The sequence below is a fragment of the Bombina bombina genome, chromosome 7, assembly GCF_027579735.1.
Source record: "Bombina bombina isolate aBomBom1 chromosome 7, aBomBom1.pri, whole genome shotgun sequence".
Classification (NCBI taxonomy): Eukaryota; Metazoa; Chordata; class Amphibia; order Anura; family Bombinatoridae; genus Bombina; species Bombina bombina.
In genome coordinates, this window is record NC_069505.1 from 434,734,408 (window position 1) to 434,757,854 (window position 23,447).

General features: G+C 39.7%; 1 protein-coding gene across 1 annotated transcript in view; it reads right to left on the reverse strand.

The window, feature by feature from the left end:
* ATF7IP (activating transcription factor 7 interacting protein) overlaps positions 1-8,637 on the reverse strand; it is a 207,813-nt gene extending 199,176 nt beyond the window's left edge. The window contains exon 1 of the mRNA XM_053721339.1: positions 8,488-8,637. Coding sequence (XP_053577314.1) covers positions 8,488-8,603 — 116 coding nt within the window. The 5' untranslated portion in view covers positions 8,604-8,637. The remainder of the gene's footprint in view (positions 1-8,487) is intronic.
* Between the last annotated feature and the right edge of the window lie 14,810 nt (positions 8,638-23,447).

A 23,447-nucleotide genomic window follows, 5' to 3' on the forward strand; every position in this document is an offset into this window, starting at 1 on the left:
TTTACAACAGGCTCTGTTTGAGCCTATGCATTCCTTAGATATTAAGATGTTATCTTGGAACGTTTTGTTTCTTGCTGCTATTTCTGAACTCTCTGCTTTACAGTGTGATTCCCCTTATCTTATCTTTCATTCTGATAAGGTGGTTCTGCGTACTAAGTTTGGTTTCCTACCTAAAGTTGTTTCAGTCATGAATATTAATCAGTAAATCGTTGTGCCTTCTTTGTGTCCTAATCATTTTTACAAAAAACATTTGTTGCATAATCTAGATGTTGTGAGAGCGTTAATTTTTTTTATCTGCATGCAACTGACTTTCGCCAGTCTTCTACTTTGTTTGCTTTTCTGGGAAACGCAAGGGTCAGAAAGCTACAGCTACTTCGCTTTCCCTTTGGCTGAAGAGTGTTATTCGTTTGGCATATGAAACTGCTGGACAGCAACCTCCTGAGAGAAACGCAGCTCATTCCATGAGGGCTGTGGAACAGGGCCTTCAAAAATTAAGCTTCTGTGGAACAGATTTGCAAGGCTGCAAGTTGGTCATCTTTGCATACTTTTTCCAAATTCTATAAATTTGATACTTTTGCCTCGGCTGAGGCTACTTTTGGGAGAAAGGTTCTTCAAGCTGTGGTGCCTTCTGTTTAGGTTACCTGTCTTGTCCCTCCCTAATCATCTGTGTCCTCTTGCTTGGGTATTGGTTCCCAACAGTAATTTATGATGATCCGTGGACTCACTGTGTCATTAGAAAGAAAACAAAATTTATGCTTACCTGATAAATTTATTTCTTGACAAGGTGAGCCCACGGCCCGCCCTGTATTTTTCAGGTTCTTTTTTACATAAACCTCAGGCACCTCCGCACCTTGTGTTACTTCCTTTCTCTCCTTTCCTTTGGTCAAATGACTGGGTATTGTGGGTAGGGAAGTGATACTTAACAGCGTTTGCTGTGGTGCTCTTTGCCTCCTCCTGCTGGCCAGGAGTGATATTCCTAACAGTAACTGATGATGATCCGTGGACTCACTGTGTCAAGAAAGAAAGAAATTTGTCAGGTAAGCATAAATTTTGTTTTTGTGATTTGCCATATGGAAAACAACAAGGACATTTTTATTAATCTAGCATAGTAAGAAAACAAAACAAAAAAAAAAACAAGCATTGACCAGACCATTTTTCAATTTTCTTACCCTTAAGGACCAGGGCTATTTTTACATTTTTTGTGTTTAGCTGTAAATTTTCCTCTTACTTATTTACTGTACCCACACATTGTATACCGTTTTTTATCACCATTAAATGGACTTTCTAAAGATACCATTATTTTCATCATATCAACTATAAAAAAAATATAAAATATGATGAAAAAAATAGAACCCCCCCACACCTTTTCTAACTTTGACCCCCAAAATATGTTACACATCTACAGCCACCAAAAAACACCCATGCTAAATCGTTTCACAATGTTGTCCTGAGTTTAGAAATACCCAATGTTTACATGTTCTTTGCAAGTTATAGGGCAATAAGTACAAGTAGCACTTTGCTATTTCCAAACCAATTTTTCCTAAAAAAAATTAGCAATAGTTACAATTGTAACACTGATATCTGTCAGGAATCCCTGAAATATATATATATATTTTTTTTTTATTTTTTTTTTAAGTAGACAACCCAAAGTATTGATATAGGCTCATTTTAGTATATTTCATGCCACCATAATACACTTGTATTATGCCCAGCAGTTAATGGATTATTTAGGTAGCTTGTAGGGTTAATATTAGCTTTAGTGTAGAGATCAGCCTCCCACCTGACACATTCCACCCCCACCTCACAATTGTCACCACCACTAAAATAAGCTTTTTTTTTTTTTTTTTAAATATTGATTCTGCAGTGTTGGATCCCCCCTTAGCCCCCAACCTTCCTTAACACCCCCCCCCCCTACAGCTTCCCCCCCCCCCTCTACCTATTTGCTGCCATCTTGGGTACTGGCAGCTGTCTGCCAGTACCCAGTTTGCCCCCCCCCAAAAAAAAAAATGTTTTTATATGCACAATAAAACATTTTCTGTAGTGTAGCAGATCCCTTGCCCAACATTTATCCCCCTCTCCCTCCCATACATTGACAATATATTAATGTAAATGTGGCGCCGCATCGCGCACATTTCTGTGTGACCGGATACGGATCTAAACATCGATGGGGCACCCACCCGCCTCCCTGCTGCTGCTCTCACCCATCAACGATCGGCACCATCGATGGTCAATGCAGAGAGGGCCACAACGTCCTTGGTCCTTAACTGTATTTTTTTGTAGGACATGACTGATATGTCCTTGGTTGTTAAGGGGTGAAAGGGACAGTCAACTCCAAAATTGTTATTGTTTAAAAAGATAATCCCTTTATTACCCATTCCCCAGTTTTACATAACAACCACGGTTATATTAATATACTTTTCTTTCTCTGGTGCAAAGCCAGATTGTCGATCCCCCGCCTGCTTCTCCTGCTGTACTTACACAGCAATGAAGAAACCGGCTTCCTCCAATCACGGTGTGGCCTCACGAGATGGACACTCGGGGGGGGGGGGGGGATAAGCCATGGCTGAAGGAAGACGGTTTCATCATTGGTGACGTATGTACAGAGGAACTGTGGACGGGGGAATCAGTGATCCAGCTTTGTACAGAGAAAGGTAAGTATTTGTAAAAATATGGTGCAATGTAAACTTTCATGAATGAAAGTGCCCGTTTTTAATTGTATTTTTTAAAAACTTCTAATTCTAACACTAATTCATGATAAGTTTATATTTACTTTAATGTTATAGATTTAGACATTGATGAGCTCTGTATACAAAATGACAGATGGGATTTTTTTTTTTTTTTTTTTTTTTTAATTTGCCCCTAGCTGTGATCAGACAAGGGAAACCTTGGTTCCAAAACAGCAGTGCCCTTTACTTTCTTGAAATTAAACCTTTACACTAATGTTTAAATTGTGCAGATTTATCTAGCAATTATTTGTGGCTTCATGTCTCTAAGTGAAAGAAATGTGAAATGCCATTGTCAAAAAAAAAAAAAAAAAAAAAAAAAGTAAAAAAAAAAAATGGTGGTACCAATTGTTTTTTTAAACAAAACTGTATTTCTTCACTATTTAAACTAACATATATATATTTTAAAATACATGTGCATTTTATTCTCAGGGTACTTATAGCTTTGAATCAATCAATACAGTACAGGTAATAAAATATGACAATAGTTGTAATAAATCAAGCCTAATAGGTTGATAATGCTGTAAATGCAGAATTTTAATTTCGAGTAAAACACCACAGGGGGACAGGTTTTTGGCGGGTTGCACTGACAACAAAAAGCAGATAGCAATGAAAGTCATAATACATAGCATTGTAAAAAATGTATATTAAGTAACTGCATAAAGTGATAACCAGATTAATAAAATGCGAGCAAGCCATGTGCGTTGTCTTCTTGTCTGCGTTTGGCTAAAATCAACATCATTTTGTAACAACTCAGAAAAAGAAAAAAAAAAGCTGCAAGAACGGAAAACGATCATGTATTTCACATTCTCATAGTCCTTGCGATAAAAGGGCTTTATGCTTTATTTATTATCTATGTTGTGCTGCCTTTACCTAGCGCACATATTAGAGCAAACACAGTTGTGTTATTGTCAGTAACAGGCACCAACCTTACCTGTTGCACAGCTGAATCCTTTGCTTTAGTTTCACCTTAGGTGTTTAGATCTGTTTAGCACTGTAGAAAAACAGTGCAGTAAAAGGTTCTTTACTGTATCTAAAAGGGAACATTTTTTATATCTGTTTTTAACTATGTATTCCATACTAGAAAGTAAATGAAACTCTTTTATGATTCAGATAGAGAATAGAACTTTTCAATGTACTGCTATTATCTAAATGGCTTTATTCTCTTGGTACCTTTTGTTTAAAAAAAACAGCAAAACACATGGTTGCGCCAACAACATGAGGCATATGTACATCAACCAATCAGCAGCTCCTGAGTCTATCAAAGTATGTTTTTTAACAAAGGATATCAAGAGAACAAAACTAGAGAACAGAAGTAAATTGGTAAAAAAAACAAAATGGGGTTCATGTCACTGAATAAAACTACTTATGTGTTTATGCATGTAGGCTTTGTCAGCTAGTGAGCAATATGCCCCTAGACAGGAGTTGTGCACAAAGATAATGTCAAATTAAACCGTTTAAACGGGGTATTCTAGCTTAAAAATACAATTCTATACTTTGTTGGTCCAATGTTTATTTAATTTATTTATTTGAACAAATCCTCTTTTTTTTTATAATGTTATAACTTTTTACTTCTCTAGATAAGGATACTATCAGACAGCCACTTGTGTTCCAATCTCCTACTATATATAGTCTCAGAGGAACGGCAGTGGTACAGGAATTAATCTTGCAATGTATTTAAAGAGGCAGTAAACATCTTGAGATTAGAATATAAAATGTTGAGTTATGCATAGCAAAACAGATTTGCGGTATACTTTATTTTGCCCTCTTCATTTATCTCTGAAAATTGCAGATGTTCTAATTCTTAGACCTAAAGATGTGGAGTGCAGACTTATAAGACTAACCTTGCTACATGTCTATCCATAACTGGCTTTAATGGACAATAACTGCAAACAATGTAAATAGACTTGGTTAGTATGTTATTTCATAGCAACACAACAAAAACGTCACTGTATATTTACATGTGTCCCTTTAGCCCTGCTAGTAAGAAAGCAGAATTTGAAAATGAAATGTGTTTCCAAATTAAAAACAAGTCTCTGCACAAATACGGTTAAGTGTATGAAGCTTACCACTTATGTATGGATAACAGACTTTGTTGTGATGATTAATAGGGACAGCACACACAGTGTAATTACAAGACATTTCTGTTGTGTTGCTATAGAACATCAGCCGAGTCTTAACGTTTTTAAAACAAAGTAACATCCTTTTTTACTGCAATATTTTTTCAGTAAGCAAACTCAACCCACCATGTCCCTTATTTGGAGAAGCCAATCTGGGCTTTAGTGCTCAGACAATGGGCCCCATGTATTAAATGGTGTGCGGACAGCTTCTCAACTTGACAAGCTGTCGCACGCCTTCACTGCATACAGGCATTGGATATGTTCGTCCGCTGGCCTGTATTCATCAGTGGTTTTTATGTCTGATCCTGTATCACAATAAAGATTGGATTTTTTTACTTCAGAGGAGTTTTTCCATTTTCTACATATGATACATTTGTTGAGTGTGGCAGTCACTCTTGGAAATTACCCTCATTGGATTGCTGTGTGCTGGACACTCTCATAATACTGTATTCATCATTACACACTCTGCTAAGTGTAATGCACAACCCTTCACTCGCGAGAGAAGGGACTGTCAATCAAACGTAGTTAAGAGTGTAAGAAGATGTCTAATGACCGCTGTTTCTTACATTGCGTGAAGCAGGCTTGCATGTGCGAAGCTGCCACACAAGGAGCTCCGGAGCAACTTACGCTTCTTTGTACATGGAGCCCGATAAGTCTAGCCACTGTCATTATGCTGTTCTGCAGTTGTTATCTGATAAAGTAAAATTAGTGAAGGATATATAGCAGAGTTATGATGCATGTAGCAGGAAACGCGTTGGAGTGTAGCTTCTGTGGGGTGAGAGCTTGATGATGTCTTTATTTGCTTTTACGGATTCAATAAAGATGAACTTTTAACGTAAACATACCTGGTGCCTCTTCCTCTACTCCCCTTATTGCTGTCTGTGGATTGCTATTTTTTTATACAGCGTTTGGGATTGCTTTTGGAGAGTATTGGACAAGTCTGATATTTCTCTATTTGAAATTCACGGCTGCCTATACAGGTCACATGACCATACTACGTTAATCACTGACGTAGCACATTCGACTAGCGCTACCCTGCGGGAGCTGGGACCAGTATGTGATGCAGAGTTAGGCGTGTATAGCCACATGTCGCCGGTGAAGCGCCATACAGAAATTACTAGACCTGTGCGACAGGTTTATCAAGGTAACCAATGTTCTTTTACTTATTTGGCACAAGGACTGTGTTATAGTACTACTACTTATTTAACACCTGTGAATCTTCATGTTTATATATTAACGCTTTGCAACTGTGGATTCCTTTACTAGAACACCATCAGTCATTGCTAAAATGTGATTTGGGGATCTCTGTGACACGGCCTCCGCTACTGGGTACACTGAAACTGTTAGAGAGACTGTGTGTGTTTATTTGCTATATAGCAGAGTTAGCCTTGCAAAGTAAGCAGGGAACAGTTTAAGTTATGAGGCTTAGAAATTGCTCAATGTTCAGAGCTTAAATTACAATTAAAGGTGACAAAAATAATGAATATATTGCAAAGCTATTTCACTACCCACAATTAGACATTTTATAAAAAGATCTCAAGGACTTTACTGTTTATTTATGGGTAACATGTCCCTTTAAGATGAGGATTTTATATCAATAATAGAGGGTTAGGCTAATGAAGTCTGTTCTCCATGCAAGCTCAGCACACTGTGGTTTCAATTAATGCCTTCACGCTATTAGGTTGTTCCATGCCATCCTAACAGCATTGCGCTTTCAAGGGACATAAAACAAGTTGGGATAGAGACAAAATATAATATGTACTTTAATTACTTTACCTGCAAATTTATACTGCAGTGCCTCACCATTAACCCTTTCGTTTAAGTTTCTGAATTGTACAGCGCTATCTCCCCCACACAATTAGTTTATTGGTTGCATATATGTCCACCTTTAATATGGTAGAAAGCAAGACTTTCACACTCATCTGCTGGAGCACGCCTAGAAGCAAATAAACTGCTGTGAACTCAGCTAGAATACAATGCCTGTGTTTCTGATGTTAAATATCGATGGGGGGGGGGGGGGGAGAGAATCAGTCTACTCCAAAAAGCACAGCTATGTATGTCATTTTGCTTATATTTGAAAATTATTTTAAAATACTTGCCAGCAATTTTTTTTAAAAAAATGAATGCAAACTATTTTTTTTACTTAATTAGCCCTTTTAGAATATGCACAGATCTCAGCATGTTTTATGGCACTTCAACGCCGGACGGCATGGAACATCCACAGCCTCCCCCTTTTGATTCAACGTAGGCAGTCCTGCACGATCCAACCCTGGCCTAGAATTCACGTGATCGCATCAACGATCGAGTGATTTCATTTTTTCAGCAAGTGTTTGTTAAACACTTGTGCCAGGTGTGAAAGGGGTTAGCTAACTGCTATTGCACACTCAAAAATAAACATAAACAAACATTTGCCATACATGGCATACTCTGCAGAGAGAGATTTATATATATATATATATATATATATATAGATAGATAGATAGATAAGCGTGTGTGTGTGTGATGCAAATTATACAATTCAAAGGAATAAATTAATGTTAGGGACGTATATGTAGTAGGGTTAGACTTGTGGTGTAAGCAATGTGTACTTCCAATTCTCAGAATTAGAGAACCCATAACTTTCAGGATTTAAATTACAGGAAAATGGGGCAAACTAGTGCATCTACCTCAGCGTTCTCCCCACAGCTGGTTTTACTCGCCTCAGCTAAAATTTCAGTCAGTTTTAAAGTTAAAATTAGCTAAAGTTTTTTTTTCAATGTTTGTTGCACAGATTATTATTACTAAATTAATTTATATTAAATTGTGGAATTAAAAGGGACATAAACACATTTTTTTTTCTTTCATGATTCAGATGGAACATACAGTTTTAAACAACTTTCCAATATACTTCAGTTAATTATTTTTGTTTTCTTGTTATCCTATGCTGAAAAGCAGTAAAGTAAGCTTATGAGTGTGCGCGTGCCTGCAGCACTATAGGGCAACAGTTTTGCAACAATGTTATACATTAGAAGGAGCACTAGATGGCAGCACTATTTCCTGTCATGTAGTGCTTCAGGCGTGTGCAGGCTACCTACCTAGGTAGCCCTTCAACAAAGAATAACATGAGAACAAATCAAGTTTGATAATGGAATTAAATTGGAAACTTTTTAAAAATGGTATTCTCTAACTGAATAATAAAATAAATTGTGTGTGTTTAATGTCCCTTTAATTTGCCAGATATAAAGAATTACAATGCTCCCATCTACTTCATAATGTCACTCTGTGTGTGTATATATATATATTTATTTTACTAGCAGTAGTGTTTTTATAAAACAATATAAATGACAACACGACAAACATTACAAACATGTAGAATAAAGAGTTAAATAGCTATAAAACCAAACACGGCCGTTACATCGCAGACAGCACGTGCTTGTAACGGTCGCAGTTTCCCGCCTTATTGTGCAGATAAACAAGTACAACAGAATTGCGCATGCGCAGCAGCAAATCTGCAGGGCATAATTACTCCGCCCACTTAGTCAGTAAGGGAGGGGAAGGCGCGCAGAGCAGTGCGGGCGCCATCTTGGATGTAGCGAGCGACAGCGACCTGGCGATATAATGCGGTGATATCGCGACATAGTGCGACTCGCGGCTGCAGAAGTTACCTGTGAGCTAGAAGCGCCGTGGCAGAGCCGTCCGCGGTAAGGTGACAATGACAAGGGGAGCCGTTGTTCCGCTGCTGGCCGCTCTCCTGCTTTCTCAGCGCCTCACTCTCCGACATTCAAACCCAGGCATGGTTAGCCCCGCCTACTCCGCGGCCTTAACGTCACGCGCCCCTGCCGTTATGCAAATGAGCCGCCGCTGATTGGCTGCTGACCATTTTCCTGCCAATGAGCGTTTTGTGAGTTTGCTGCCTTCACCAGCTGTATGCAAATGAGTTTTGTGAGGCGAAGAAGAGACTCCTCAGCGAGTGGTAGGTCACGTGAAGCTGCCAGATGGCGGGATGAGGGGCCCATTACCCAGCATGCTCCACTGCTGGGGCCCCAGTATAGCAGCAGCACTGTGCTTTATGGTGTGTGTGTCTGACATCAGTACAGCTCATACTGTATAGGTTTGTCTATTAATCTCCCTCTTGTCAGGCACAGCTTCCTATCAATTCATTTATAACAGTTACTGAAATATGTTAGTGTTTGTGAGGTGATTACATAGTATATATTTATATATCTATAATCTATCTCTACAGCAGGGGCAGTAAACCTCTTGATTTAAATATATAATGTATGACACACTGTAAAAAATAAAACTTCAATAATACTTGCATTATTTATTTTGCCCCCCTTACATCTGATTATTGTGGATTTTATGAAAGAGCATATGGCAGTTTTACAAGCCTAACCCTGTTACAAATCTGCCACCAGCTTGTTATCATTTTTACCAACACAATCAGAATATTACTGCCTTGAAGTCTGGATCGGCTTCTACAATAAGGAAAGTGGTGGTGGAGTTTGACCAATGTCAATCAATTACAGCAAATAAGGTGTTAATCTGTTCTAATAACATTCCGACTCTGCTGCTATGTTAATCTATTAGAAGACTGCAGAAACACCCTATAATTACACAACAGTTGTATTGTGCTGCTATAGAATAACATCAGGTCTAAACAGTTTTAAAACAAATTAACCTCTTCTTTGCTGCAATGGATTTTCAATAGCCAAACTCCGACCACCATTTGCCTTATATCGAGGAGCCAATCTGGACTTTAGTCAGCAGACAACAAGGTTAGTCTCTGTCTTGTTAGTATAAAGTGATTTGAAGTCATTATCAATTACATCTTCATGTTCTGATAATTAGAAAAGCTACGATTAGAGCTAAATTTGATACAAATTGCAAAAAATAAAGAATGGAATTATATTGCAAAGCTGTTTTGTTATGCATAGCTAAAAATATAAATCTATAAAAATCTCAGTGTTTACTGTCCCTTTAAGGTAGAATTGCCGGCTGTAATTTATCTGATAATGTATTGTCCCTGAGTTACCAGTGATTTGCTTGTTTATATGTCATCAAACTAAAGTTATAGTCATTATTCTCTAGTGAATTCAACCTTTGGCTGAATACTAAAAATAACAACGGCGCTAACTGGTGTACGTATAATGTGCTGCTGAAACTCTCATGACCTGGCAGCCAGAGCTCTTGTTGATTGCAAATTGCCACGTTTACAAATGTATCTGGGTGAGTGCAGTAGGAATTCCCCTGAGCTGTAACGTTAGGTCATTATAGAATCTGCACCAGTTTTAAGAATGCCCATCAGTACTATAACACGTTTACCAAACAGAAAGGGCAGTAAAAATCCCGAATTCTGATAACTGCAAAATTGTAAGTTAACTTACCATTTCAACACACAGACGTTTCACCAGAACACAAACTTTTTTTCTATATTTATTTGGCATTGTCTACATTAATCTGAACCTTAAAGGACCAGCAAATACAGTAGATTTTGCATAATCTACAAATGCATGATAAAAAGAGATGACAGCCATCAGCCAATCATAAATGCATAAACGTATATCCTGTGACTTCTTGCACATGCTCAGTAGGAGCTGGTGACTCAAAAAGTGTAAATATAAAAAGACTGCACATTTTGTTAATGGAAGTTGTAAAGTTGTTGAAAATGGCTGCTCTATCTGAATCATGAAAGTTTAATTTCAACTTGAGTGTCCCATTGAAAATACCATTCATGTCAAATATCGTCTAGATGGCATCAAAGTCATCGTTTAGTAATGAAGTGTAGAATGCCTTCTTCATATTAGCACTATTTTGTTGATCAGCACAATAACTAACTTCTGATGGCCTTTTAGAAATTATTGAATGTGAGAAGTACATCTAAAATATATTCATGCAAGACAAATATTTTCATGATAAAATATGCAGTAGAAGTTGTAGCATATAAACCGTGGTCATATCTATACTCTCATATGAACAGTGCTCGGTCCAGTTGTTTACGTGATCTTCTGTAAGAGAAAAATTACTGTCACCATAGATCCAGCAATCTGAACATCTTCTGATGGGTAATATAGAGAAACACATTGAGGAAAGATGAGAATTAATTGGTCAGTGGTGCTTACAGGGGCAATTTATTTTTTAAACGGACAGTAAAAATAATTACCAGAGATTATGATGTATCCAAAGCAAAGATTAGACTGAGAACAATATGGGGATCTATGTATTAAATTATATTAGCTGTTTAACTATTGATTAAATTAATTCACATTATTAGTTTCCAGTAATAAGTGTTTTTAGTTTCCAGTAATACGTGGCATTGTACCCTGAGTAGGCTGATGATTTACCTGGGTTTTACTGTATTTTACAATGGCTGCTAAGCATGCTGGGAAAACCTAGCACCAAGCTATTTACAGTGAGCAAATGAAGTAGACGTGAATATGGGAAGGAGTAGGCGACGGACTATTTACTGAGCGATTATCAAATGGCTAAACATATGCAGGTACAAATCCGCAATTACAGAATCCAAACATTCTGCAATCCAAACTTTTTAAATAATATTTTTTTAAAAAAGAAAATTGTCGCAATTTACAATTTTCCTGCATGTAAGTCACAATCTTCTCTGCCTGAGTTTTTGGTGTGTTATTTGTATTGTAAAATGCAAATTTTAGTCTAGATTTATTTTACATAAATATAATTACAGTACTGTACTATGTATAGAAAGTATTAACAACAATATAAAACTACATTTAAAATGAATGACAATTTTCCTGTATACAAATCCATCAAATGCTTTCTTTTGTACATATTAGTTAAACCGCCACTTTTTAAAAAAAAGAAAAAAAGATTCTTTATATATTTATCTTACAAATTTCATTCCATTACGAACCCAAACTCCTCCCAGCTGTTAACACCTTCTCCCTGGTGTGACGTATAGAGCGCCCCACCCACTATATACATGTACTTAAAGCACGCTCCCGTGAACACCTATTTCGTAGACTAGCTACACAGTATTCAATGAATGAATACTATTCATACATCGAGCGCAGCTGTATTGTACTGTTCTACCTCTATTTCTAGCTACAAAATCGGCTTGTAAGTATTAATACAAATTATTTTCATTATTTTAATTGGAATTTAATGGGGATTTACTTTTATAACAAATTTATAAATGCCTAACTTATTTTTATTTCTTCCACTCTGTTGCCATTTATAAAAAAAAAAAAAGTACTAATGTACAGAGTTTATTATACTAAGAACCCCTTATGTGTGTTTTGTATAGGTGATAGGTGGCCACCACCGCTGCAGAATCTGTTGGCGCTCTACAAATAACCGATAATGATAATAATCTATTGCTATGGTGATTTCTTAAAAGTGCGAAGCGTGAATGCGCCTCTAAGCATAGATAAATATTAAAGGGACACTATACCCAAACATTTTCTTTTATGATTAAGGTAGAGAATACAATTTTAAACAACATTCCAATTTACTTCTATTACCTAATTTGTTTCATTCTTTAGATATACTTTAATGAAGAAATAGTAATGCACACAGTGAACCAATCACACAAGGCATCTATGTACAGCTACCAATCAGCAGCTACTAAGCATATCTAGATATGCGTTTCAGCAAAGAATATCAAGAGAATGAAGCAAAATATAAAATAGAAGTCAATTAGAAAGTTGTTTATAATTGTATGCTCTTTCTAAATCGTGAAAGAAAAAATTTGGGTTTCATGTCCATTTAAGGCTTTCCCACATGCACATTAGGATTCTATGACGTCATTCAGGATTTAATGCATGTGCATTAACAATCGGTGATGTTTTGAAAAGGGGGATTTAAACACCCCCCCCGGGGGAATCGATGATTGGGAAAAGAGCGCTTCTAAACCTGTCAATCAAATAGCGAAGATGGCGGGCGGAGTAATCGTAGGGTGATATAACTTATAAAAAGTTAATTTTTGGCGTAAATATAGTGGTCAAAGGAAAATGATGAATTCAAGTTCAACTTATTTTTTATGCACATTAGTGTGGCGTTCTTGGGGGGGGGGTGACTTTGCATTCACTTTAAGTTGCATGTATAAACTCTATTATAAAATGTAATTATTGACTAAATGACATTATATATTGTTATTTACACTTGGTTCCATCTCCTCTCTAAATTGCCCCATTTTAAAGATGCAAATATTCCAAAATCTAAACTATTTCCTTTCCCAAGCAGTTTGGGTAAAGGGTTTCTACCTGTCCTGATAAATAATATGTTCCAAACATAATTATGGGTGATAAGCTGTATATAATTTAGTATTGATAGTTGTGCAGATCTGTATCGGCGTAAATACATGCGCTACATTGTGTCTCTACATAACCAATATAATAGCTGATAGGGGAGGCTAAACAAGGTGTTGGAATAAAGGGACACTGAAGCCAATTTTTTTCTTTTGTGATTCAGATAGAGCAGCAACTTTCTAATTTACTCCTATTATCAAGTTTTCTTCATTCTCTTAGTATGTTTATTTGAAAAGCAAGAATGTAAGTTTAGATGCCGGCCCATTTTTGGTGAACAACCTGGGTTGTCCTTGCTGATTGGACAGCACCAATAAACAAGTGCTGTCCTATGTTCTGAACAAAACATTTGCTGGCTCCTTAGCTTAGATGCCTTCTTTTTCAACTAAAGATAGCAAGAGAACGAAGAAAAATTGATAATAGAAGTAAATTAGAGAGTTGCTTAAAATTGCATGCTCTAGCTGAATCATGAAAGAAAAAAATTGGGTTCAGTGTCCCTTTTAAGTAATTTGTAGGTATTAAGATGATGATAATTTGCAAGTCATTTATAGTAGATACACAACATAAGCTTCCAGCACTTGGTATGGGGACACAAACGGTAAAGGATTTTGGGACTGTTAACCATCATAAGACCGATGGCCCTATTACTGCTGATCTTTTCACTTTTCTCATCTTCATCTTTGTACCAAATCCCTCTAAATACCTACAAGGAGCATTCGTGTATGTAGGAGATATGTGCTGCTGGTTATTTTGCTGTACTACTTTATGGTAATTGTGTTTATTTGGCATTTTTTTTAAAAAGATCATTCTTTAGCACTCATAATAAAACAGATATATTAATTTATACCTTCCTAGTAATACAGTTAAATGCCTTTCATATATGCTAAACTAAAAGGAGACTGTTATGGTTTGGGGGTTTAGTAGAAGCTATTACAGAACAGATTAGAAGTGGCTACAAGTCTGTTCTGACAAACTATAGGCAAGGTGTTAAGTTTATATGTAAATCAAAAGTTCTGTGCTAGGGTCACAATACCTAAATAATAAGACCTCTTTGTCTCACTTCTGCTACTACATCACACATGACAAGTTACTCTGTACCTATCTCCTCACCCTTTAACTTGTAGATTGTAAGCTCTTCAGATTACATATTCATGTTTTATTTAGTCTGTTAGGAGCACACAAATCAAAATTAACCTTTCCAATTTACTTTCATGATAGAACTGTGCACTGTCCTACTGAATGTGTGCTAGAGTTCAGTGTAGAAATATGAGTCTGTTATTGGATGATGGCTGTCACGTGATACAAGGTGCAGAAGAATTGAACAAAACGTTGAAATTTATCAAAAAAAAGAAAAATCTGTTCATTTGAAATTGAATAATTGTATTGTCTCTTTATTATACAATTCAAATCCTTGAAGAATGTGGGAATTTACAGTTTCGCTGGTTAACTAACTTGTTTTTATTATGCTCAAAAGCCACCAAGAGACTGTATTGTCCTTTAAAAAAAACAATTTCTGCTAATTACGAGCATGTTGAAAATCAGGCATTTTGCTAAAGTTAACAGGGAAAACCTTATTTGTAAACTCCATAACTGGCAATCTGTTTGATACCTATTTATTGCGTAAACCAAAGCTCGTAAAATACTGAGAACCACAGAGTTATGGCTCTTGTTGCCTACATTTTTAAATCATTATACATCTATATCCTTGTCTAGTTCCTGATGTTATAATTAGGGCTGCAACTAACAATCATTTTCATAATCGGATTAAAAAAAAAATTCTATATATTTTAAAATAAAATACACATACTGAGTTTTACAAATTTAAACTTCAGACAAATGGCCCCTGTTCCCCTCCCCTCTGAGGTGGCGTATAGCAATCTGCCCGATCATGTACGATCGGGCTGATTGACACCCCCTGCTAGCAGCCGATTGGCAGTGAATCTGCAGGGGGCGGTATTGCACCAGCAGTTCACAAGAACTGCTGGTGCAATGATAAATGCCGACAGCGGATCATGTCTGTCCGCACATATATAAATAGACCCCTAAAACTTTACATTAACACAACTGTTAGTAAAAAAATTTAAGCAGCAGAACAAATTTTAAAATTAAACAAAACAAAACCACAAACTTTTTGAAAAGAGGTAGACCATCACTGTTTATTACATTCTGTTATTCACTCTTTCAGAAACTTTACATTGAAATGCAAAAACGTCAACATGTCCACATACTCCTGGCTGAGACTGGCTCTCTTTTTGCAAGCTAGTTTGCCTGCAGCATAGAAGAGGCGCTCAGATGGTGTTGAGGTGCCTGAGATGCATAAGTAGGGTTTTGCCAATTTCACCAAGGTGAGATATTTATATTTGTTAAAGGAACACTGTAGGCACAAAAAAACTAATTGCTGCTGCAAAGAAAATCATGTATTAAATATTTTTATAATGCCCTATCTGTTTCAATTACTTTCCGTTTAGAAGATATTTGGCTCCGAATTTTTCAACCTTTCCAAACCCACTCTGTTTTTCATTATTCTCGCTGTCCAATCTGGGCTGACAACACCGGTTGGATGATGGCGACCTTTATTCTTATTGCGCATGCGCAAGACACCGCAACGTCATTGCTCACGTCACTCTCTGCATGCAGTAGACCCGTTCTATCGATCGCGGATCAGAAGACTTTGCTGCACTGTAAAGGTAAGTTCATTGCTGACGTCCCTACAATTAACGAGCAATTAGCTTCATACAATAGAATCTCCCTAGAATTAACGAGCAATGTTAGAAAAGTTTTAAATACTTTTTGTTAATAAAGACCAATATAAACAGTATAGTATAAACGATCTCATATTTATTTTTTATTTCATGCAAAGATCTATTATGGATTGTATACAAGTGAATCTCCCTAGAAAAAACGAGCAATTAAAAATAAACTATGTAAAACTAATTGTTTATACAGATAAATATATGAAGTATAAACAATCTCTTATTGATTAATAACTTTATTAATACATTTATATTGGTAAATCTTTATATTCATATATGTTAATAAATAGTATTACATTTATAGATATAAAGATATAAGGCATTGAAAAATACTACAGTTTCGATTGACCATAAAATGGCTTGATAACAGATTTCATGGATTTAGCATAACAATACACAAGCATGAATCCAATTAACATATGGGCAGTTTCGGCTTCAGACAAAACAAACACGCATGCGCAAACCGCAGTAATCGGCTGATAATTATATGCATAAAATAGGGCTAGGATAGGTTACTGATTTCGGATATGAACTGCCCATATTGGAGGGCTGGATTAGGTGACGTCAGGATTAAAAATAAAACTTATTTTTATGCTGTTATTCAGCTTCGTTTGAATATAAAAACAGGTTAGTGATTTATTTATTATTTCTTTATTTTGAAATATGGGTTCGGTTTTTGGTTAAAAATCCAAAAGTTAGTAATCCTTTAACTCTCCACTGATGCAAGGAGCCTCTTAACAAAGTAAGCCTGGACTTCATTCTAACATAAAAATATCTTGAATATCTATATGCAATGTTAAATAACCAGCTATAAGGTTAGGAAAAAATATCTAGTCCCCTCTTAAAATAACCAATATATACTTATAGAGGTTGACATTGGTACATATTACAATTAATTAAAAATATATATTAAAAAAAAAGTCAAAAGCGCTAAAGGACTTGATATATATCAATACCAGGCCAAAGCCTTACACATTTATCTATACAGTACTTATAACCAGCAATAGCAAGCAATCCGCTAATAATTGTGCAAACAGATAATAGTGCACATGAATTCATATACCTCCCATCAATCTAGGGCTAGGTGTAAACAACAAGCTCAGCACTATATCATGCAAAGCATAGTCCCAAATCACCTGATGTAATAAACAATGCAAATTTCTGAGTTGCACATAAGCCAGGAGTAGTTAAAAACTTAATAAACTTATTCTGTCCTGAAAAAGTGAAAAGTTAACGTCTGTAGACATCCTTTAGTTAAGGACATTGTAGCAGAGAGGCAGTAGGATCTGTAATATCTTTTGGGTAGGCAGAGACAAGCAAGTAACTAATCTTTGTAATTGTAGCAGAGAGGCAGTAGGATCTGTAATATCTTTTTGGTAAGCAGAGACAAGCAAGTAACTACTCTTGGTAATTGTAATAATAACCCCTTTCCACCAAGAACTAGACGACACATAGCTTGGAAGTCAACAACGACTTATTTTTCAACCAGAAAAACAAACACTTTTTAAAAACAGTCTCCCCTACAAGGGGTTTCCCAACTGAAACAGCAGGGAGTTTAAACAGTAACATACAGTTTAACATACATTTTAACCATTAGCCTAAATAATAATTCCTGCATAGTTCATAAGTGGCGAGGTTTGCCACAATGCTCCCCCAGAACCAAGCCGGCATACCCAGTCTGATCCCAACGGATTGGCTTGGGGAGGTCCGGAGGAGTGTTCACAGATCAAGGTTCAAGTTCAGTTTGTCTGGAACACCCGTCGGCATTGCCGTTTTGCTTCCCAGGTCGGTAATGGATTAAGTCAAACGGCTGCAGCGCCAAACTCCAGCGCAACAGCCGGGCATTGTCTCCGGATACCCTGTTCAGCCACACCAACGGGTTGTGATCTGTGAGCAGGGAAAATTGTTGTCCATATAGATATGGCTGAAGTTTCTTGAGGGCCCACACCATGGCCAGGCATTCCTTTTCGATTGTGGCGTAGCTAACTTCTCGGAGTAACAGTTTCCTGCTTAGGTAGGCCACAGGATGCTTGCCGCTATCAGCCCCGACTTGGCTCAGCACGGCTCCCAATCCAAACATGGAATGTATGGACGAGAAAGCGTTTAGTTGGATCCGGGGCAGCAAGGATAGGGGCATTTACGAGAGCGTTTTTCAGTTCTTGGAATGCTTGTTCACACTCTGGGCTCCAGGTAACAATCTTAGGAAGGTTTTTACGGGTGAGTTCGGTGATATAGGGTACTATAATTAGGTACAAACTTCCTATAATAGTCTGCGGTACCTAGAAAGGCTAGCACTTGGGTCTTGGTATGGGGAGTGGGCCACTTGGCTACGGCCTCTACCTTGGCCGGTTCGGGCTGCCCGCTACCTACTCGGTGCCCTAGGTACTTGACCTCCGCCATCCCTATATGACATTTCCTAGGCTTAAGGGTTAATCCTGCCTCCCTAATGCGATCTAGGATCGCCCCTATATGGTTCAAATGCTCGTCCCAGGAGCTGCTAAATATAGATATGTCGTCTAAATAGGCGCATGCGTACTCTTGGGACCCATCCAGTAGCCGATCTACAATTCGCTGGAAAGTAGCCGGAGCGTTCTTCATCCCGAATGGCATGACTTTGAATTGGTACAGGCCAAACAGGGTGACGAACGCTGATTTGGGTATGGCATCCTCATCTAGTGGGATCTGCCAGTACCCCTTACACAGATCTATGGTGGTAAGGTACTGACCTCAAGCCATTTTATCCAGGAGCTCATCCGGGGCATAGGGTAGGCGTCAGACGGTTTTATCATTAAGTTTCCGGTAGTCTACGCAGAAGCGGGTCGTGCCGTCCCGCTTCGGCACTAGAACTACCGGCGAGGCCCAGGGGCTGTCCGTGTGCTCAATCACTTCAAACTGTAGCATCTTGTCAATCTCCTTCCGCATATGTTCTCTCACCGATTCTGGTATGCGGTAAGAAGGTTGACGCATGGGGAGGTGACCTGGGGTTTCTACCCTATGGGTGGCCAGTCGGGTATATCCAGGCACGTTGGAGAACGTGTCTCTCTTTTCCTGCAGTAGCTCTGCTATTTGAGCTCGCTCCCGAGGACTTAACCGCTCACCCAATTGTACTTCTCCCAGACCTTCGTTCCGGTTCTTCATTCCTAGGAGGTAAACTGTCTGCGTCGTCCGCGGCAGGGGCGCAAATAGCATTCACCTCCTCTGCGCGTTCATGGTACGGCTTCAACATATTTACATGGAGCATGCGTCTACCACCTGCTCCAGTACATGGGCCGATCACATAGGTGGTGTCACAGATTTGTTCCACCACCTTGTATGGGCCCTGCCAGGAGGCCTGCAGTTTATCATTTTTGACCGGTTTTAAGATTAGCACCTTCTGCCCAGTCTGAAAACTGCGGTCCCTGGCGCCCCTATCATACCAATGGCGCTGACGGGTTTGAGCCGCCCGAAGGTTGGAGCGGACGGTCCAAGTCAGGGCCTCCAGGCGCTCCCTAAACTCCAGCACGTATGGTACGATAGGAGTACCGTCACTAGTGACTTCCCCCTCCCAATGCTCTCGGATTAAGTCTAGGGGACCCCGTACCCTCCTTCCGAATAATAATTCAAAGGGAGAGAACCCCGTGGACTCCTGAGGTACCTCCCGGTAGGCGAAAAGCAAATGGGGTAGAAACCGCTCCCAGTTCTTCTGGGTATCCATGAATGTGCGGAGCATCTGTTTCAGTGTGCCGTTAAACCTTTCACAGAGCCCATTAGACTGGGGGTGATGAGCGGAATTTACAATGGGTTTCACCCCACATGCTCTCCACAACTGGTTGGTAATCTCGGCCGTAAACTGGGTGCCCCGGTCCGAAATAATCTCCCGGGGAAATCCCATGCGGGGGAAGATTTTGATGAGGGCATCCGCCACGGTCTCGGCATGAATATTAGCCAGAGCCACCGCCTCGGGATATCGGGTGGCATAATCCACGACCGTGAGTATATACCTCTTTCCCAAGGGGCTTGGCTAGGGGGCCAATGAGGTCCACCGCCACTCGACTAAAAGGCTCCTCTATTATGGGGAGGGAGTGTAGCTTCGCCTTATATCGGTCTCCTCTTTTCCCTACTCGTTGGCAGGTGTCGCACGTCTGGCAATACTGCCTAATATCTTTGGTGATCCCTGGCCAAAAGAAATTCTGAGTTAGGCGGTGCTTCGTCCTACTAACTCCTAGGTGGCCTGACAGCGGAATATCGTGGGCAACCCGTAGCAGTTCTCGTCTATACCTCTGAGGTAATATTAACTGCTGAACGGACAGGGGAATAGATCCAGCCACTATCTTCTCTGCATACCTGTACAGTAACCCCTTGTCCCAACCATACCTCTCTCCTTCCAACCCCGCCTGATTCTGGCCTACCTTATCCCTATATACTTGCAACGAGGGGTCAGTGGCCACTTCGCTACCAAACTCTAGTGGAGGGTCCCAAGAGACATTAGGGGGGTGATTGCTTACCTGAGCCTCAGAGTGATCAGCCAGTGCGTTGGTGCGGGCCTGTTGTCGGGTAACCACGGGCAGTGCTGCTTGTGGGGAGGTTCGGGGTGCAAACGTTGAAGTCAGCTCCCCTAAGTCGTTGCCCAAAATAACGTCTGCGGGCAAATTTTGCATAAGGCCCACTTCTACGTTCCCCGACCCTGCTGCCCTATCCAAGTTTACTTTGGCCGAGGGAATCTTGTAAATGGCTCCCCTGGCCACCCGGACAGCTACACAGTCTCCGGTGAGTTGATTGGTGGAAACTAAATGTTGCCGGAGCAAGGTTATGGTGGCCCCAGAGTCACGCAGCCCTTGGACACGTCGGCCCTCTATATAGACCACCTGGCGGTGGCTTTGTAGGTCCAAAGTGGCCTGTACTGGGTTTACCTCATGTACGATGACCAAGGGTTCCTCGTGGAAGACTGCGGGTTGGGTCTGTAGTTGGGGCTTGTTCTGGTAGCAGTGTACAGCTGCCCGGTTGTTTGACAAGTTGTTGGTTGTTCCAGGTGGATCGGTTCTTGTTCCTGGGATAGTCTCTCTGAATGTGCCCTTGTTGGTTACAAATATGGCAACGGATAGCTGATCGAGTCTGGTATCGAGGAGGGGGTGGGTGGATTTCCCCTCCAGGACGGGGTAGCAGAGGTGTGGGAGTTGGGGTGACCCCAATACTGGAGCGTTGCTGTGTTCGTTGAGCTCTCTGAGCGTCTTGGTATTCGTCGGCCAAGGTCGCTGAGGTATGTACCGTGCACGGTTTTCGATCTCTCAGCCAGTTTTGCAATTCGGTGGACACCCTTTGGAGGAATTGCTCCATCAACAGGAGTTGTAAAAGGTCTTCCAACTGGGTGACTTGGGCTGCCTGCAACCAGCCTTTAGCGGCCCTGGTTAGCCGATGCGCCCACTCAGTGTGGGTATCTTTTTCCAGCTTCTTCAGGTCTCGAAACCGCTGTCGGTATGCCTCCGGGGTAATAGCATACCTAGTCAGGATGGCCTGTTTTACCTTCTGGTAGTCCCTGCTGTCTTCATCTGGCATGGTGCGGTAGGCTTCAGCGGCCCGCCCAGATAACTTGCCAGCAAGTAGGGGAACTTGGTCAGCGGTACTAATATTATGCAGTTGGCATAATCTCTCAAAGTCCTGTAGGTACCCATCGATATCCTCCGTGTCGGTATGATACTTGAATGCGTGGTAGTGAATCTTAGCTTTCCCTGTACCAGCACTGGAGTGTACTGGTAGCCCCTCTCCGGGTCTTGGGTTGGTTTGTCGGGTCACCATCAAGTACTCATGTATGTCTGCTGATGTCCGTGTCAGGAGCTCCTCCGAATGGGGTAGCGGAAAAAAAGCCAACCGGGTCCGCATCTCTTTTTGGAATTCGGTTTCGTTGTTTGCCATGGGTACGGCCGTACCTGCTACCCGGTCTCCCTCCATGAGCTCCGCAATCAGCTTTGCTTTGGTTTTATTGCTGGCAATAATTCCTCTTGCCTCCAGTAATTCCTTCAATGCAGTTCTCTTTAGTCTGGTATAATCTGTCCCCATTCACCGTCCGTTCATATACATCACATGTCCTATGACGCTGTGCGGTTTGAATCCCGTCGCTTGCCACCAATTGTAGCAGAGAGGCAGTAGGATCTGTAATATCTTTTGGGTAGGCAGAGACAAGCAATTAACTACTCTTGGTAATTGTAGCAGAGAGGCAGTAGGATCTGTAATATCTTTTGGTAAGCAGAGACAAGCAAGTAACTTCTCTTGGTAATTGTAATAATAACCCCTTTCCACCAAGAACTAGACGACACATAGCTTGGAAGTCAACAACGACTTATTTTTCAACCAGAAAAACAAACACTTTTTAAAAACAGTCTCCCCTACAAGGGGTTTCCCAACTGAAACAGCAGGGAGTTTAAACAGTAACATACAGTTTAACATACATTTTAACCATTAGCCTAAATAACAATTCCTGCATAGTTCATAAGTGGCGAGGTTTGACACAGACATAACCATAATACACAATACCATGTGCAGGAGCTCATTGGAGTGAAGCATCTGGTGCCATGCACAGACCAACTAATCGATTATGAGATTAGTTGACAACTATTTTCATAATCGATTATATCGATTAGTTGTTGCAGCTCTAGTTATAATTATCATCAATGGCCTGTAAAGCACTGCCAAATTTAGTCTACAGTAGATGTAACAATGGTACTAATTCATGTTAAAAAGAAATGCACATTTATAAAGAAGAAGATTCCTGCTCCGAAGAGCTTACAATCTACAGATAGAACAAGTTTGTTGTTTGATTCTGTTAGCGTGACATTTTAAAAGATGCCGTCAATATATCTGTCTATTTTTACTTTATAAATTGTTTTAAAATCTTTATATATTTTTGGGCAGCAATCCCACAGCTAGATTTAGAGTTTTGTTGGTAACGACCCGCGTAGCTAACGCTGGCTTTTTTTCCCCCGCACCTTTTAAATACCGCTGGTATTTAGAGTTCACAGAAGGGCTGCGTTAGGCTCCAAAAAGGGAGCGTACAGGCATATTTACCGCCATTGCAACTCTCAATACCAGCGGTGCTTACGGACGCGGCCAGCTTCAAAAACGTGCTTGTGCACGATTCCCCCATAGAAAACAATGAGGCAGTTTGAGCTGAAAAAAACCCTAACACCTGCAAAAAAGCAGCGTTCAGCTCTTAACGCAGCCCCATTGTTTCCTATGGGGAAACAGTTTCTAAGTCTGCACCTAACACCCTAACATGTACCCCGAGTCTAAACACCCCTAACCTTACACTCATTAACCCCTAATCTGCCGCCCCCGCTATCGCTGACCCCTGCATATTTTTTTTAACCCTTAATCTGCCGCTCCGTACACCGCCGCAACATACATTATACATATGTACCCCTAATCTGCTGCCCCTAACACCGCCGACCCCTATATTATATTTATTAACCCCTAATCTGCCCCCCACAACGTCGCCGCCAACTACCTACAATAATTAACCCCTAATCTGCCGACCGGACCTCACCGCTACTATAATAAATGTATTAACCCCTAATCCGCCTCAATAACCCTATAATAAATAGTATTAACCCCTAATCTGTC